The sequence below is a fragment of the Varanus komodoensis genome, unplaced genomic scaffold, assembly GCF_004798865.1.
Source record: "Varanus komodoensis strain SLA01 unplaced genomic scaffold, ASM479886v1 scaffold15, whole genome shotgun sequence".
NCBI lineage: Eukaryota > Metazoa > Chordata > Lepidosauria > Squamata > Varanidae > Varanus > Varanus komodoensis.
Window position 1 is genome coordinate 26,350,097 of NW_025335440.1, and position 18,763 is coordinate 26,368,859.

Sequence of the window (18,763 nt, forward strand, 5' to 3'; positions counted from 1 at the left end):
TCATTTTGGAAAAGTCCTAAGGGCCCCCAGTGGGTGAGGCAAAAGACAAGAGATTCTTTTAGCTCCAAACTCTTCCTGCCAGGAACAAAAGAGAGCGGTTCAGCGGGGAAAACTGCACAAAACCAGGAGACCACCAATTGACTGGTGATGGGAACAGTGGGGTGTGGCCATCTGGGGAAACCAGGAGGGTCAGGTTTGGCCCCCAGGACTGAGGTTCTGCACCTCTGCAATAATCCATGCCACAAATGTTTATGGGCATACAGTAATAAAGAAGTTAGCAGGAAAAATGCACTATAGATGGCCAAAATACTTTTTGATCTTGCATATCATTTTTTGTATTAAGAGACAGCATGGACAAAAGGCAACGTGGAATGACAGCTAATGCAAACAATAAGTATCCAAGTAGCTCTATTGGCATGTGACAGATATGATGTCCAAGTCTTGGGATTAATTAAGATTAGTGGTCTGGTCTGGATACATTTTCCAACAGTGATTATGGAAGAGAAATATTAATGTCTCCCAGTCTGGGAGACACTCACTGTGTGCTACTGTATATATTTTAGTTGTTATTGTTTTAATTTATTGTGTATTTTATTAGATGTTGTAAGCCGCCCCGAGGCTTCGGCAAGGGGCGGCATAGAAATGTTTTAATAAATAAATAAAAATAAAATAAAATGGTTGGGCCAGTCACTAGCCAAAGGTTATGCAGCTGCTACCGAAGAGATTTTTGTTATCAAGGCTGGACTGGGAAATAAGGCACAGGCTGTTCAGTCCTGTGGCTGTTGAACAGTGTCTAGGTGGTCTTAGGATTTCCCACCAACTAAGTTTGAAAATTTTCTCCTACAGTGTAGTTCATGCTCATGCTTGGGTCCCACTCACACCTGGTATGGAAGGAACTATTGCAACTGCTTTGGGCTGGTTGCATGCTAGGAACATGGAGACCATGGCCAAGCAACACGACAAGTCATGGTGGTATGGAGAAACCATAGAACAAACCATTGTTTCTTATCATGGTTTTAAAGACCATACTTACTACTGTGAAATACCATGACTGAATTTGGACAACACAACAGACCAAAAATGGTAAAAAAAAATCAAAACAAAACACTATGACTTATGATGTTATCTGAACCCAGACATTGTGATGGTTGGAACTTAATTGTGTGGTCCCTGCCCTCTTTTAATGTTTTTGCTTGCTTGTTTGCTTAATTACATGAAAATATACTGGCATTTAGCATTTTGAGAAAATTCACATGGAATACTGAGAGTGAACTGTTATTCTGTTTCAGAGATTTATGTCTGGTAATAAGCAAAGTGCCTTTTTTTTTTAAAGAAAGTTTATTTTACCATGGCTTTTCCTCCTTCTCTTTTCATTCACTCTCTTTCTCAGCTTATACAAAGCTCCCCTTTCTCCTCTAGTGCCACTTTTCTTTTCTCTCTGTTTATTTAGATTCTGAGCCTATGGCCATTTGTTTTTTAATTCAATTTCTTATTTGAATTTGTCTGCCCCACACATTGTTGCATAAATAATAGATGGCAGCTTAGAAATGTGTCCTTAACTGCTTTTCTATGTCCTTAAATACTTTAATTGATTACATTTTTGAATTTCAGGTCAGATTATCACCAGTAGCATTGCAGATATCATCACAGACTATTCCTTCAAGAACATTCTTAGGAAACTGCCACAAGAAAAGCAAACTGGAGTGGCACCATCAGTATATGATGACAATTATCTGGGTATGTGACATGATAATTTTACTGGGCATTGCACTGTATTATGCTTTTCTGGTGACATGGTATAAAAATACCTGCTCCAACCCGAGAAGATCCATATAAGATACCTCTTCCACATATTTCCAGTGTTTTGGATCTACTGGCTTTCCTGGGCACATCTTTTGATATGAATTGGAATACATGTCTGTTTGCAAAGATACAAATGGTTACCTTTCACTGGTGTAAGAAGTATAGCTGGATTGGAGGTAATAATCAATTTTGTGTGTTAAAAAAACAATTTCTATGGCTTTTAATCATCCAATATATGGTACAAAGTCTCTGTGTCATTGTTTAAAAATATTGTGCAGTTTAACCCGAAACAGCTGTTGCTTAAATCAGGATAGAGGTTTATTATTCAACTTTGTGTGTTAATTAGTTTACCAGGATGCCTGTGTTATCAGCAACACGTTTTGTGAATGGATCCAGCAAATAGCATGTTTATCACTGTCTGTACTTAATGTGTTTCTTTTTCCTCTGCCCTCATGGTTTGCAGGCTCTGTGTCCTTCCTGCCAACCATGTGTGTCTATAACTGCAGCTGGGTTGGGGACCAACCCTTTTGGAATCTGTCCCTTTAGTATCTGCATCTTGTGCTCAGCCTAACCCGCAGCGTGAGCTAAGCCCAGGGGAAGTCTGCATAGGCTCACAGAGCCCCAGTTGTACAACCAGCAACCCCTCCTCCCAGGTGCAGCAACCCAAACACGCAGAAGAGGGTCACTGCTAGCGGTCACGCCTAACACTGCTCCCAGTGGCCGCAGTGACCAACTTTCCTCCCCAAGACCAACTTTCTTCTGTGCCCAGTGCAGCTGCAGTACCAGACACAAAAGTAGGGCTCTGCTTGTGCAGCCATGGCCCAATTCTTGGCAAGTGCCCCCTGAACACCTGGGTGCACTCACGAGGACCTCGGTCTCAGGGCCACTACAAAGCATGAATCTTGAGTAAGAGCTTGTGTGGACTCTGTGAAATAGAAGTGTGCCTTCATTTTGCAGCACATGCGTGAACACGTCAGGCTGTGGCACAGGGCGTCCCATGGGAAGGTACACGGAGTCCACCACTGGCCCATGAGCCCAGCAGTGTGGAGACCCTGACAGGCAGTGGCCCTGCAGGCTCTCAGGCAGCAGGGTTCCCAAGCCCCACCTGGACATGCTAAGGACTGAACTTGGGTCTTCCTGCATGTCTACTAGAGGCAGAGTAAATATCACATCGACATGATTATAAAGTATTAATGCACTAACAGCTCATCTTGAGTTAGAGTCACCCCCATGTTTTTTCCTGGTTGTTTCAGTCTGTGGATTTATTGAGCTTCAGAGACACATAACATAGTTAGTCATAAAATCCTGACACATGGTTTTCCTTTACCTGGCCTTGGGTACTCTAGTTTATAACATTTTTAAATACAGATTATTGAAACAGAGAGTAGATCTGGTTGTCCTTCCAAAAACCAGCCTCTTCAAGCATAAGTGGTTTGACAGACTTCATCCTTGTTCGTTTCTTTTTCAAAAGGGTACTCAGTGGCTGTTGGTGAATTTACAGGAGACTTCCAACAAGGTAAGACGCTAATAGCTTTCAGTATAAAGGCTAAAGTATGTTAATTCCTTACTTTTATTCAATTTCAGGGTTTCAGTCCAAAAGACAAATTCCATTCCTGAGAAGTTTCAGGGACTACATCCTGAAAGTGATGAGATATTGGGCCAAAAATACTAATATCAGCATATTTTAATATAAAGCACTTATTGCCAGTACCTAAATATTAGGAAAAGACTTTCAACCATGTAGAAAGGGGAACATGGCACAAAAGCAAGGAAACCACCAACAGTTGGAGGTTGAGAAAAGGAGTACATGCATTCTTCTTCTTTACACAATGTATTCTTGGATCACCGCTGAGATAGATTCTTTTGTGGGGAACCTCTTAAGTGATGAGGCCTGCTTCTGTCCCCAGTTCCATGGCTGTGGAAGCTCTTTATCCAGTCATGGAAACATTGCTGACCAGACCACAATCACCCAGTTCAATCGTGCTGGGATGGGAGTCCTCGAAGTTCTTTTGCTTAAATATGCATAGGGTTGCACCCTTACTTATTAGAGCGAACCACGCAAAAGCTTTTCGCTAGAAATTAAGGACCACTGACATGTACAAAAATGGAGCAAATCAGCACGCATACGCAAAGAGAGTTCAGTGCTATTGAAATCACTAGGAAAGACAACAAATTGGTACTGTTTTATATGCATTCGGTGTTGATTCCTGTCATGGGAACGATGTGCAATGTATTATGCACACGGTCCCAGTCTTGAGTTCTGTATGCACACATGAAATTTCTCCTTGAATGTGCTTCTATAGGTACTTTTAGCTCCATCCTTCTGTTTGTTGAGGTTGCTATGCTTATAAGGAATTAATGGGTCATTTTTGTACCTGGATGTATCCTGAAGACTTCCAGGTAAGACTGAAGTTCATGAGGGCAGTCATGTGCACAGACTCAAACTGTTTTCTCTCTTAAGGATACCATATTGAAATCATTAGTCCTCTCTCATGGGTTTTACTCCATATGGTACAGTCTCCATTGTATTGGATAAAAGCAAATGATTTGGGTTGGTCTGGGGCTTAGGATTTTAGGTGTCTGCCTCAGTAAGATTTGTGAACAGAAAAATTAACTGATGAGGAGGGAAGTGGTAATATATCAGGACTTGTTACTCTTTTGTACTTCACCCTTCAACTTCAGGCAATTTCTTCTTCTGTGTGTCAAATAATTCAAATATGCATGCATGTTGTAGAGTATCTGCTGCAAAGATAAAGGTTACCCACTAACAGTTTCTATGCAATTATTTGTAAGCAGGTATTACATTAAGTTAACATTTAGATTATTAATTTCTCTTTAGAGCTGGTAGCTGGAGTCCCAAGAGGTGCACAGAACTTTGGTTATGTATGTAATCTTTCAAATGTTTTATTCCTTCTCCTCCTTCCTGCCACCCCATGAATTTTCATTGCCCAAAGCATATTTTGCTTAAAAATAAAAATAAAACCAAGTTCAGTTTTAAACTGAAATTCCTTCATTAGCTTGAAGTGCAGTCTTATTTAAGGATAAATTCATAGGGACTGCTTGAAGTACAGTCTTGAAACCATCAGAAACAGACCAAGCAGGGACTGAAGAAAGGACATAGTTTTTGCTTTGATTAGTTATATAATTGTACTCATCATATTTTCCTTAAGTGTTGGGGGAAGGCACAGTTTTAAGGTTCAAGTGCTTGTTTATCCTTGTGTTTATTTGAAGTAGTGATGAGTAGTATATTTAGAACAGTAGGACTATAAATTCAGAAACAGAGCCTTCTAATTATTTTGGAATACAATTCTTTATAGGGTAACTGACAGATTTTTCTTTTCTGTTTCCAGGTTTCAATTATAAATTCTACAGATTTGACCTTTATTCAGAATTTCACTGGAGAACAGGTGATTTTCAGTCATTCAGCATGGCTATACAGAAACATTTTAAGACAGGGAATACAAGGTTTTCCAAAGCATTATAGCACGAAATATATTTTAAGCAACTGTATGTTAAAGAGATTTTAATGGAAATTTTGCTAGTTATGAACAGCGGTTTTAAAGGGGTATTTGCTATAAGGCAACTCTTTTTTTACAGATGGCGTCTTATTTTGGATACACGGTTGCTGTTTCAGACGTTAACAATGATGGGTAAGTTGCTCATAGCAACATATTCACTGTATGCTTCATTTTTCTGTATCTACCCTGATTAATTTAGGTTTTAAATATATTCAACCCACCTAATCCTCAACTGGACTCAGTGCATGGACTCAGTGCATTGATGGAGATCTTTGCTTAGCTGTGTAGGTTTAGTTAGAATTAGATTCCTAAATCTTATAGGTAGCATAATTTTTTCTGGAAAATTTCAAATTTCCAGCAATCAAGTACATCATTGGTCAGTGAAAATATTTCTACTCCACACCAATGTTTGGAAAGCCACATTAACTGGGACTGCACAAATTTCAGGGCATCTATTGGCTGGTGCCCAGGACACCCCACTGAAGACAGGCAAGCCATCCTCCCCTAGCATCCTTCCCTAGCATCCTTCCCTAGCATGCCTGCACCATTTTGAGCACCGCCACCTCACTTATTTTAAGTATTTGGTTTACTGTGTTAGAGACTCAGTGCTTCTTGATATATTGCCCCAGCAGGTTTGCTCATAGACTCTGAAAACAGGGTGGGTGGGATGACTACGAAATATGCCCAAAGTATTCATGTTAGCAGAACTTACATTTGTTAGATGGTTGATTATTTTAACAGGGGTGCAGAAGCTTGGGTCCAAGGGCCAGATCCATCCATCCCAGGGTTCCCAGTCCAGCCCTCCAGACCCTACAGAAGCTCATACTCCTTTCCTACTAGCCATTAGGTGGTTTCCCAGCTTTTGTGCAATTATTTCACTATTCTGAAAGGACGCACTTTATTTATATATTTATTTTTACATACTGCCCCATTCCCATAGGCTCTGGGTGGTTTACAGGAAATTAAAACAACACATGGTTAAAATTTGTCAAAAACATATTAATAAATCTTATCTGATAATTAATCTGAGAAGGCCCATCAGAAGAGGTCTCTCTTTAATTCCTTCTTGAAGGTAGTAGTCTGGGATATCAGACACATCTCTCCCTGCAGACCATTCTACAGTTTAAGGGCAGCCACTGAGAAAGTCCTCTGGGTAGCTGACATTAATCTTAGAGAAGTAAACTTGAGAAGATTATCTCCAGATTATCCACTTTATCTCCTAAAACGTTGTTACTGGAGCTTTAAACTACGCTGGTCGTTTGGCCCCATCCCCTGTGCTTCTTGGACTACCCCACCAAGCACTGAAATATGGCACCCATGAATTAGAAGGTGTAAATCAAGCAGGTTATCAATTCTTGAGGAATTGCATTCAGTTTGTAAGATGAAAATTCTATGTGCATATTTGTTTACATTTCTCTCTCTCAAAGGCAGTATAAATGTTAAAAGTTTAAAAAGGAAACAAGACACGCTCTAAAATAGCAGTCCTCAAAGCATCCGGATAAAAACTCCACTTTGAATTCCCAGCAAAACAAAAAGCCCTTTCAAATTTATGTCTCCCACTTCCCACGTCAGCTTGAGCCATTTAATGCTTTTTACTGCTTCCTATTCCAATGACCAGTTTCTCCTTCAGTCAGGTCATCCCTAATCTACTTAAACCTGGAAAAGTGTCTGAAGGCAGTAGTTGCTTGAATAACATCAGTTAGGGAGGAGAAAACTGTTAACAGAGATGCAAAGCGTTATTATGGAGCTGGAGATAGGATTGAGAGAAGCAAGAGGTTTGGGACCTGATTCTTTTAACAGGTTTGCAAAAGAACAAAACAAAGCAAAAATGGAGCAAAATATTTTCTTAAGTCCTTTTCTCTCTCGCCCATTTCATAAATGAGAGATTTCAGATTGGATTTGGATCATATCAAGACTTGATTTAGGGGAGTGTTGTCTACATCAGCCTTTCCAGAACTGGTGACCTCTAGATACATTGGACTGCAGTGCCCATCGTTCCCAATCTGGGGTGATGGGTGTTGAGTCAAACACATATGGAGAGAACCAGGCTGAGGAAGTCTGGTGTATGCTGATGCTGCCAGTCTCCACAATTTCTGAGGCAGTCTTGGGATGGGGGGGACTGATTCTGCAGCCTTCTGCTTGCAAAGCAGGTGCTCTGCCACTGAGTTGCAGCTCTGCTCTTTAAGGCTAGTGGTGCAAAGTACAGAGCGCATAGATCTGCTCAGCACACACTGGGACCTGCAAAATGAGGAGCAGCGGTCAGAGAGACATTTATGCACAAGATTCATAATGCAAAGGAGATTTATTTTTGTTAGGTTAAACCACACGCCTAATAAAAATGCATCAACTGTCTTCTGTTTGTTATTATATCACTGTCTTAAATAGTTAGGCTTTGACTTCTCCATACTCCCCTCTGCTTCTGCTGTTAACTGTCCAGCAGCACACAAAAGAATTGCATAAAATTTCAGCAGGTGATCAGCTTGTGCTTTTGAATCCTGCTTTATTAAAGAGGAAGTGCCTGTGCCTCTCACTCTGTGAATGCACAGGAACAAACAAACAGTCTGATTTACAGTGCATAAATGCAATTTCATGGTGCAGCCATGAAAGTGGCACAACAGTCAAGCACCATTGTGAAGCGGCTCTTAGTACTATTGAATGGGCTGCAGCATTGCCTCATGCTCCTCTTGCCCTTTTTGCTTGGATTTGGCTCAATAAATGATCCTATTTATAACCAAAGACAAACAGAAATGTTCTTCAGCTTAAAAATGTCTACTACAAACAGATGTTTTAAAACATACAACTCCCCATGCACTGTTTGAACACTTGAGGGGCTGACTCAACATCATTGTTTTTGTTATTTGAATTAGAACATGGAAAATGATATGCAGCTAAGATCTGAAGCAGTGACAAGAACAGCCTGATGATCTTGAGCTGTTGTGCTAGTGTAGGGGCTCATAAATCAGAGAACGGCTTCATGCAAGGGCAGGCCCTTCCCCCTGTGATGGAGGTGGACCTGCCTTCAATACTGGTGCCACAGGGCCGTTCACTCTGTTTCACCAGACTTCTCTGTCAGTCCAAACATTTTGCATAAGGGACTTTCGGGGATGTTCCATTATATGTGCAAATACCAAGGCTGTTGACTTCAGATCTGAGCTGATAGAGGGCACGAACATTTGCTAGTGATGGCCTGTTTCAGGTATGACTATTAATTTGTGATTTTGTGTCATGCACCCACGTCTTGGGGTTGTGCACTTCCTCTCCTCCTTCGGTGTGGCTGTGAGGAAGAAATTCCTCAAAGGACTGTCTTCACCCCAATCTACTTGCCAGCACTTTTCAGAAAAGCAGCAGAGGCCCTTCTCACCTGCCTACCTTTGCGGGCCCATCCCTCTGGAATAGGTTCCATTGGAGGTCCACCAGGCCCCATCATTACAAATTTTCAAAAGGACTCTGAAGGCCTGCTTGTTTTCTCTGGGCATTTCCTGATTAAGCTTTGCAAATTTTTAAAAGGACTCTGAAGGACTGCTTGTTTTCTCTGGGCGTTTCCTGATTATGCTTAGATCAATTGTAGATTTTATATTTTAGTACTGTTAGGTCAGATATGATATGGCACGAGTTTGTTGAATTTATTCATATTTGCACCTTTATCATTGCATGGGATTTTACTGTGTGCTATTTTATTCTGTAAACTGCCTTGAGAGGGCTCTTGTCCTGGAATGCCATACAGAAACAACTAAAATAAATAAATAAGCTTTTAGTTCTATTTTAAGTTAATCATATTTCAGAGTCAAATTCAGTGTTTAAACTATGGCTAAACTATGATTTATTGAAAGAAGCCAGCTTCATAAACTATTGTTGCCCATGTGTATGTTCCTTAAAATGTCCATACTTTTCTTTAAAGAAGGGATTAAACTAAATATTGGATTGATACTTTCTTTGGCTTTCCTTCTGCAGGTTGGATGACATCCTAGTTGGTGCGCCTCTCTTTATGGAACGAGAATTTGAAAGCAACCCTAGGGAAGTTGGACAGGTGTATCTTTATCTGCAAGAGAGCACCCTGCCCTTCAAAGATGCACAGACACTGGCTGGCACTGAGGTGTTTGGCAGATTTGGCAATTCCATTGCACCTCTTGGAGATCTGAACCAGGACGGATATAATGGTAAAACATTGTGTCTTCTTTAGAGGGCGAACACAAATTACCCGGGTAGCTGAATATGGAAATGATTCGGTTACAAAGACATTTTGCTAGATAGTGGGAAACGACCTATGTATTGATATTGAGCCAAGAGCTTGATGGATGGATCTTTCCTCCAAAAACTGAATGTGTGATGAGTTAACCATCTTAAGCAGAGTCACTGAAGGGTAATGCAGTACGCCGCTGTAGGTAGGTGTCTCAGATTCACATCCAGATGAGTCTCAGATTGGAAGATGGAGTTGCTAAAGCTCTCAGATAGAAAAGCAGCAACAAGCAGTGACTCCTTATATTTCTTTTCACCAAAAATATATTTCTCATCACTTTCTGCTGAAGCTGATCTGGTAAATATAAATTAAAATGGAAGAGAAGTGCTGGAGAATCTGTCTTGCTCTGGAGGGAATGCCTAGCCCTTGACAAAATGGTCAGACCATGACAACTCCTCATGGGTTAAGTTAACTCCTCCACACCTGAACCACCATCTTCCACATTTGTTGAAAAGATCAGCTCCAAGGTATGCCCCATTTCATCTGTTGGGCCAGTGACATGCAGTTGAACATTTAGAGAAAAGAGGGCAGGATTTTATGGTCTTTTGCCGTAAATACATTCATCACATATATAGAGGGCAAATCCTGTTGTTTGAACAGGGCTGTAGTGACATGAATATGGGTGGGCAACTTGTGGCCCTCCAGATGTTTTGACCTACAGTTCCTATTATACTTCACCACTGGCCATGTTCACCGGAGCTGATGGGCCAAAGCATCTTGAAGACTGCAATGATGTAGACAAAAGGATTTGCCTGCATGCCAAATCTGAGGACAAACAAAGTGTGTGTGGGAAGATTATCAACATGATGAATCTCTAGTTGTACGTGGTTATTTGGGAAGAATGTCCATTCTGGAGTGCATCTAAATGTGCATTGTATTAACAGTCATTCAGGGAAGAGGGGTTGCAGCTACCTGTGCGTTGATGCTGCCCTCTAGGAATGTGTTTCTTTCAATGTGATGTGCAAATGGATGCCCAGAGGCACACACCCTCCTCTGCAGCACCCCAGCTAGCTAACTCCATGCACCTGGATTGAAGTGAGGGAGCGTTGCCCCCTTTATCTTGGAGATGCATACCCTCTCCCCCCAGTGATACTGGCCCACTTCCAAACGGTTACATACACGTTGAAGAAGTGTTGTGAAAAATTGATCAAGAAAACCGTATGTCTCATGAGGGCTAAAAATATGTCTGGAATGGGCCCTGCCTAACTTCACTCATCTTCCTTCTCATAAGGAATTAAATTGGTCCTGCTGTTCACTTTGCCATCTCTCACCCTCTTGTTTTGCAGACATTGCAATAGGCGCACCCTTTGCAGGAGAAGACAGAAGGGGGAAAGTACTCATTTACAATGGAGCCAGTAACGGGTTAAACTCTAACCCTTCCCAGGTTCTCCGTGGCATGTGGGCCTCCCAGTCTATGCCTGCGGGATTTGGTTTTACGCTAAGAGGAGACTCAGACATAGACAAGAATGATTACCCAGGTAAGGTTCCTCCAAAAGAGAGGGGAAGATCTTCCTCTGGAAAATGCATCATTCCTAAATGGCAATTTTTGGAAGGCAGAGGTCAAAATACAAAATAGGGTTCACTTTTGTCTGTAGTCTTTGCTTGGCTTCCCTGAGAATCTGGAGTTGGACAAAACAAATACTCCCTTTCCTGTCCTGAGAAACCATTTGAAATGCAAGTAAGCCTGAAACAGATACAGTAACATAAAACACCTGAATCTTGCAAAGAAGAAAGAGGCTGGGGGAAGAGGAATGTTAACCCTTCAGCTCCCTGTCCAGAATCTGAAGAAAAGAACTGTTTTAATGTACTTTGGATGGTCTTCTGATTTTGAAATACAAATATATACCCTTTTAATTTTAAAGATTCCCAGCATGACTTACAGATACAGAATTGTTGCTATTAAACAAAACAAGGACATATAAAATGAAAGCTATTAAAGTTACAGTTCAGAAGGTGCAAACATGATACTACCCTAACATTTTTGAATTTTCTGGCTTAATATATGAACTGCAGTACTTACAGAGTTGTTTAAATATGGTTTCTCCACTTGGTGCCCTGCAATTGTTTTGGACTGCAATGCCCAGCATTCCTGACAACTGGTGATTCTGGTACGGTCTGAAGGGGGCTGCAGTTCAGAACATCAGGGAAAGCCGCAGATTGGGGAAGTCTGATGCAAATCTTGCTGCAGCAAAGTCACTACCAAGTAGCGTAGCGTTCTGCTTAAGCAGATGTGGCATCCCTAGGTACCTTTAGAAAAGCAGCAATCTGCCTTTCCATCCAAGCTCCCACACACATGTGCAATATGTACATGGGTGGCAATTATACTGTCAGCCTCCCTTGCCTGGATGTGCTAAGGATTAGTAATATAACATATGACATGCTTAAGGCATAATCTTAAAAGGGGGGCACGACTCCCAGCATGTCCCAGCCAACATCACATATGCTAGAAGTCATGGGCTGTTTTTCCTGTCTAAATGTGCAAAGGATTGTGCACTCAGAGCACGTGGGGAAATCACTGTTTGTGTATTAGATTAGATCCAGGCTAAGGTAGTCACAGTTTGGTCCCAGTGGAATCAGTGGGTCTTAAATTAGTCATGACCACGTTCTCCAGGAAGTTTCCATAGAACTAAAGCATATCTTGGTCCAACTCATTCTCTATTTTTCTTAGAAATGCACGCATAAGATGGAGCGTTGGTTCTTTTTGTCAAGAATATTCCTCCCCTGCTTATTTGCCCTGATCTTTCTTCCTTAATTATTTTGGTTGTGAATGTTTTCCCTTAACAATTAATATTTTACTGATGTCATCTGGTATTTATCAACACTGCTTCACTATTGGAGCTTTCACTCTTTATTTTTTGAAATGGAACTTATCCAGTTTGGGGCAGTGTTCCAACACCATCTGTCATCTAAATGCACAACATCATTTTAATTTGATTCTCTCCATTTTCCCCCTCCTTTGGGATCAAGCATACAACAGACCACAACATTTCTCTTTGTCGGGATGTGAGAAGGCCCTCGACATTTGTAACATAAACCGCACAGTAGAACTGCTGTAGTCCAAGACTTAGATTATTTTGCTGGCATCAGCCCTATTGTACTTAATTGGAGAATTCTGGATGAAGATTCTGGAATATCTTTGCCACTGTGCTCTGTTAACCTACTGTACTAATGTTTTTAGATAGTTTGTTTTGTGATGGTTTGCAATGATTATTTCCCCCCTTTCTCCTTATTTTTCTTAATCCTGCTGGCTGGGGTTGTAGTGTTGTGTCCTCATCTCCATTGGCTTTGAGAAAAGGGAAAATCGGAGGATAAAACTTTGTGGAGTTTTTATCTCTTTGATGTCTTTAAAGGCTATAAAGGCAGGCTCTTCAGCATACTTCCATGGAAAAAGGTTCCACTGAGCTCAGCAGCAGGCCAAGCAACATGTCAGAATTCCTGACCTATTTTTTTTTTTAAGTAGCTAGAGATGCGTGTACTTATTTGAAGCAGCACTGCCCAGAGCTAGCTGAATGCATTTTGCTGCCTGGAGCAATCAAGTTGGTGTTCTCAGCCCCACATTCCGTATACAGAAGCCAGATGGGCTGTGTTGGCATCTAGCGAGTTTAGTGGACCCAGGGAACATATAACGTGGTCACCGGTACCTCCCTGCCTTTCCCACCTGTCTAATCTCTGCAGCCTGAGATTGCCTTCTCATTCTGTCTTACCGCAGGGCAGTTCTTGCACCATTTCATCCACTGAAATATCCACCAATAACAGTGAACTGGTATGATCTCTCCTTTGGAAGAAAAGACAGATATCCATAGTGCTTCTGTTTTCTGCCTTCACTGCTAACCTCAGTACTTGTTTTGGATGGGAGGCAACTTCAGTTACAAACCTGGTTAAATTACTTCTCTCCCAAAGCCATTGCCCTGATACCAGACACTCCTTTATTCCATGACTGCTTTTGCTTTCAAGAGGAGCACTGGGTGAACCAGTCATGGGTCTCATATGTAATGTGAGGGTTGCCTCCTGTACTTTTAAGTAGTTCTGCATCAAGTTGTAAGGATATGCCCTTGATATGAGTCCGGATTCACACACTTCTCCGTCCTTTGATTCTGCACACACTTCTCTGTTCATTCCAAGGGTAATTGTGGGCTTCTTCTTTTGAAATGAACTATGAACTCCTTCTAGGCCAAAATGGAAGTGGAGCAGTATAACCACCCTGCATCGGTTGGAAACAGATACCTGATTAGTATATATTGTTTGTGAAGATACGCTCTTATAGCTCTTATCCACAGAAGGAAAACTTGTGTAAATTGAGTGTCAAGGAAAATGCATAGTCATGATAACTGGAGAGAAGTTCTTTAATGGCTAAAAAGGACTGTCATCCTGGGGTTCTCTCTTCCATACCTCATAACAGCACACAATACAGATATTGACACAACTGCAGTGGGTCTACAAACTGTTAGTTTTCAAGCCATTTTAAATTTCACAAGAAAGTTTTTTTTTAAGTAGACCTGCAGTGCAATTAATCCATTAGGTGATGCAGTTAAAAATCCTTTTCATCAACTGAATTCCCCCCCCCACCCTGTTAATGGGCAGTAGTTTTTAAAAAGTTAATTTTAATACAGTGCCCAGTATTGACCAAAGCTATGGATGTCATGTAATAGGCCAGCATCCTATTAGAAGAGGCATTTCCCCTTCTGTCTCAGAGGTGTGGGGAATTCATGACCTTCCAAATGATGATGGACTCCATTTCCCAGTTCCTCAAGCAGCACAGCTGACGTCCAGGCATAATGGACCTAGCAAGTTTTGTAGAGCTGCACGTTCCCCACTCTTCTCTACAGCATGAGGGGATGATTCTTCAAATCTGGTGCCTGCTGAGGCACAGCTCCATTATCTGAAAACCAGCAAAGTTACTTTTTTATTCAGTAGTGTTTTTTTCATCACATTTTTACAAATTAAATTCTTCAAAATGGGTTTCCTTAGTCAACTAAGATGCCTTTAAACAGGCAACAGTCCTAATTTTAGACTTCTACTAACCATCTTAAAGCCCTTTCCAGTCCTATAGTAGGGATAGTGTAGCATTATTGGGAAGCGAAATCTGCCACTATATTCCATGTAAAAACATGCTGTGATTTCCTGTAGAGTTGGTTATGCCCATGAAAATAAGAATAGATAGTCTGAGATTAGCAACCTTAAAATATTTTGAAAAAACTTCCAAGTTTTGACTGAGTTTGACAAATATGAGCAGATATATTTGCAAGAATTAAGAGATATAATATGCTTAGTGGATAATTTATTTTCCTTTGCTTAAGAATTTAACAACATCTGCCTTGAAAATTATCTTGAAGCACAATCCAAGGTCAAGTATGCTGATTAAAATATAAATGGGGTTGGAAGAGTCTTCTTAAATTGTGAACATTAGGAGAGTTTTGGAGAAGCAATTAACTTTCAGAATCAGTATTTTTTTAAACAGGGTTCTGTATCATATATTCAGTAAGTGCTAAAATAATAAACCTGACACAGCACTGAATGCAAATACCTGAATGATTAATCCTCATAGAACCCGCTCTTGCTATTGTATATGTTAGGAAACTAAGCAGGGAAAATCTCCAGTGACTTTACAAAGAATAATTGAATCCAGTTACTTTTGCTATTGCTCAGGCATTTTGCTTAGAAATTCTTGATGTCGATTCATGCCCTAAGCATGCATTTGGGCAGGCACGGCCACACAGGGGAAACTTCTTCCGTTTCTTTAGATTTCTAAACTGCCCAGTAGACAAAACTCGAAGTACTTCACCGAGATGAAAAACCTTAAAATTCAGGATTATGAATTATAAATAATACTGTAAAATAGTATCACTGTAAATGGTTTAGCAACAAACATATAAGACCATACCCATTTATATACATAAAGAAGGACCCCCATTTGAGAGCCACAAACCACAGGTGATGGCAGTGGGTGGCAAGTGGCAAGAGGGTGCTCAAAGAGCCACACGTGGCTCCCAAGTCTTGATTTGGCCACCCCTGCTATATACATTTCTTTTTCCTCATTTCATTCATACTTACCTCAGCACTTTAAGTCTTTCTTTAGCACTTTATGGCCCTTTACAACTTCTGTTTGGCACTGTACAACTTCTCCTTCGGACCAAGGTCAACCGTGGTTAACTGAAAGTAACCCTGACAGTGGATATGGGGGTCCTGCTGTACACACATATCCAAGCAATGACCCATGATTTGGTGAAAAACCCTTGTACATTGCCAAATGCGTGGAACAGAGGAAAGGCCTAACCTGCCGACATTGACACTGTATGTAAATCCTGCAATAATTCTTGCATGGAGCAGCTAACAAGTGTTGTGTCAAATCGCCTCCAAAAGCAATCCTGATGAATGGAGCCTAGGTACTCCCAGTACAACTTGGGAGTCAGCTGGTGATCCTGTAACACAACTCCATTTTGTGACCCTATATCCACATAACAGCATCTCAGAGAATGATTGAAAGTTTCCCTTGTCTCTTCTATGCATGGATGAAGGGCCGTGGAAGGGCCTCATTTGGTAGGAGTTCTCCACCCACACACTTTTAAAAAGCTGCCCACAGTTACTTCTTTCCTTCCAAAATATTCAGCCTTTCCCTCTTGGCAATGGTGGGTATTATTCATTATCTATATGGAAAGTAGATGATGATTCTCTTTAGGAGGTAGAAATGCATGCATGGAATTCAAGGAGCTGGAAATCAAGTCCCAAATTCTTTAGAGATTTAGCTATATCCTAGTGATGATTTATATAGACAACTGTTTCCTTAAATCAAAGCCATGGAGATTTGTTCCCCTTAAGAAAACATCATAAATAAAAGTCAAATACCCAGTAAAAGGAATAGTATAATTTAATCTTACATTTTATGTAGTTTTATTTCAGGTTTTGCTTGGAGAAGATTCAGACACAGTTTAACATCGTTCTCTCTCCTTTTGGAGAAAATATTCTGCAAATTGTACAAAAGTTTTGCTGTCAGCTAGCAAAAATATATCTGTGGCATTTTCTGAGAGGAAATATGAATGGCATGACTAAAGGATTCTCTATTTTTAGGATAATGATGCTGCCAGGCTTCAGTTAATGTAGACAGCTCAGACACTTGATTTTGATTATTATTTGCAAAACTCTAAATGTTTACAAAGCCCATCAATGATTTTGGCACTCCAACCATGGAAACCTGCGCTTTAGCTAAAGCAAAGAAAGGAAAGAAAAATTTCTCTAGGTTTTCTGTGTAGTTCAATGTAAAGGACTCTGAAACAAGAGTACGGTGAAAATTAGTATAAGAAGTGAGAATTGCAGCAAAGTACAGTGTACTTTTGGCCAGTGTTCTAGGCAGATTTCTTCTCCAAAATACTCCATTCCATTTTCCCTCTCCTACCTACTTTTTCATTCTTTCCCACCAAGTCAGCATCCCGCAGCTACTGAACATGATTTCTTGTCCCTGCATTTTTCTAGAGATCCTGCCCTACACATCTAGGGTTCTTTGCCTAACTAATTTTGGTCCATGTGCAGACTTTGTGGTTCCTGATAGCCTGTTGTGTGGATAGTGCCATTTTTACTATGTAAGAATCCATATCCACCTCTGAATGTTAGAAATGGGGGAAATGATTATGACTGTGTTTGGACACTGCGATAAACGATGATCTGTATAATAAACATGGGTGGGCAGCATCAAGCTGACAGGCCCCAGGCAGCCCTTGCTGTAATTTGCAGCAGCAAAAATAAACAAATAAATGAAATTAAGAAATATGCCTGTTGCCAAATTTCAGCAACAAAACAGCACAAAGTAATAAAAGGATCAAGTTTAGCTTGAGGACAAGCTAAATTTGGCCTTTTCGTAATTCCATGGTGTTCTGCTGCTGAAATTTGGTAGAAAAAATACCAAATTTAGTGGTGTGGCAGGGTTGTGGCCCATGCAAGGAATGGGGCAGGGGAAGTAATACTTGAGGTTGCCTGCCCCTGGTTTGTCATGATAGGTGGTAACAAGATTAGGTGAGTCTTGCATTCACTCACTTTCTCCTCCTCTTCTTCTTCAGTGCAGTCATGATGAGTTCTGAAGCATGTGCTTCTGGTTTTGGTTAGCCACACCTTGTCCTTTCAGTGAAACCCAGTAAACTGCAGCTAATCTTAACTATGTAAAATGTGCTTGAAATGATTTTAAACCATGGGTTATGAAGCTGGCTTCTTTCAGCAAATCATGATTAAAACTAACTTCAGTTCAGAGTTTGTACAATGTGCTAAACTGATTAATAAAAAGCAAACAGAATCCATCTTTATGCAAATAAAAAGGGAGTTATTGGGGGGCGGGGAGCAGTTACTCTGTATATACAGATGATTTATATTCCAAAGAGTAATGACTGTATTTTCACTCAGGAATCTTTACCCTTTTTCTGGGCGTGGAAGAGGTTGTTTGCTGCGATTAAAAGGTTACAGAATGATGAAGAGAGCTCACATAGGTCCACTTTCTCTTTAGGAATTGATCCTATTACCTTCTGATTGCTGACACCATCCAGGAAAACGAAACATTAGTGGTCTGTAAGAACTCATCAAATAGTGTGTGTGTGTGTGCATAGGGGTGGGTTGGTTGGTTAGTAAGGAGAACTACTTTAACTGAGTTTGCAATTAATGAAAGCAAACTCAGAATTTGCATGGGCTACCACTGCGCACCTGCATTTTGTTAATTTTGTTCTTTTCACATCAATAAAGATTATGAAAAATGTTCTGACAGTATTGTCTGTGTTTCTAGTGTTCCTTTTTTCTTTTCCAGATTTAATTGTGGGAGCATTTGGAGCTGGAAAAGTAGTAGTTTACAGGTATGTATTATTCTTTCCATTCCTTTTTTGTTACCTGTTCACACAAAAAGATTTCTTTCTTAGTCAGTTTTTTTCTCCCAGAGCTGTGTTTAAGCTCTTGTTTTTGCTGTTATGAACTGTTAAGTCATTTCTGACTTATGGCAACCCCATGAATGGAAGCTCTCCAAAATGCCCTATCCATGATCGCTCTGTTCAGCTTTTTTAAGTTCAAAGCTGTGTCTTCCATGGCCAAATGTCTCTGGGCAGTTCACAGTAATCCATAATTATAGAGTCAATCCATCCCGCGCTCGCTCCTTTTTTTTCTTCTTCTGCTTTCGGCATTCCCTGGCATGATCATCTTCTCTGGGGAGTTTTGCCTTCTCATGATGTGGCCAAAGCAT

At 40.6% G+C, this 18,763-nt stretch overlaps 1 protein-coding gene across 1 annotated transcript in view; it reads left to right on the forward strand.

Moving 5' to 3' along the window:
* Nucleotides 1-1,077: 1,077 nt before the first annotated feature.
* The window catches only part of ITGA8 (integrin subunit alpha 8), an 85,877-nt gene continuing 68,191 nt past the window's right edge, over nt 1,078-18,763 (forward strand). Inside the window, exons 1-9 of the mRNA XM_044424859.1 lie at nt 1,078-1,083; nt 1,612-1,737; nt 3,275-3,319; nt 4,643-4,686; nt 5,154-5,210; nt 5,401-5,453; nt 9,273-9,478; nt 10,845-11,036; nt 18,338-18,383. Of these exons, the coding sequence (XP_044280794.1) occupies nt 5,401-5,453; nt 9,273-9,478; nt 10,845-11,036; nt 18,338-18,383 (497 nt within the window). The 5' untranslated portion in view covers nt 1,078-1,083; nt 1,612-1,737; nt 3,275-3,319; nt 4,643-4,686; nt 5,154-5,210. The remainder of the gene's footprint in view (nt 1,084-1,611; nt 1,738-3,274; nt 3,320-4,642; nt 4,687-5,153; nt 5,211-5,400; nt 5,454-9,272; nt 9,479-10,844; nt 11,037-18,337; nt 18,384-18,763) is intronic.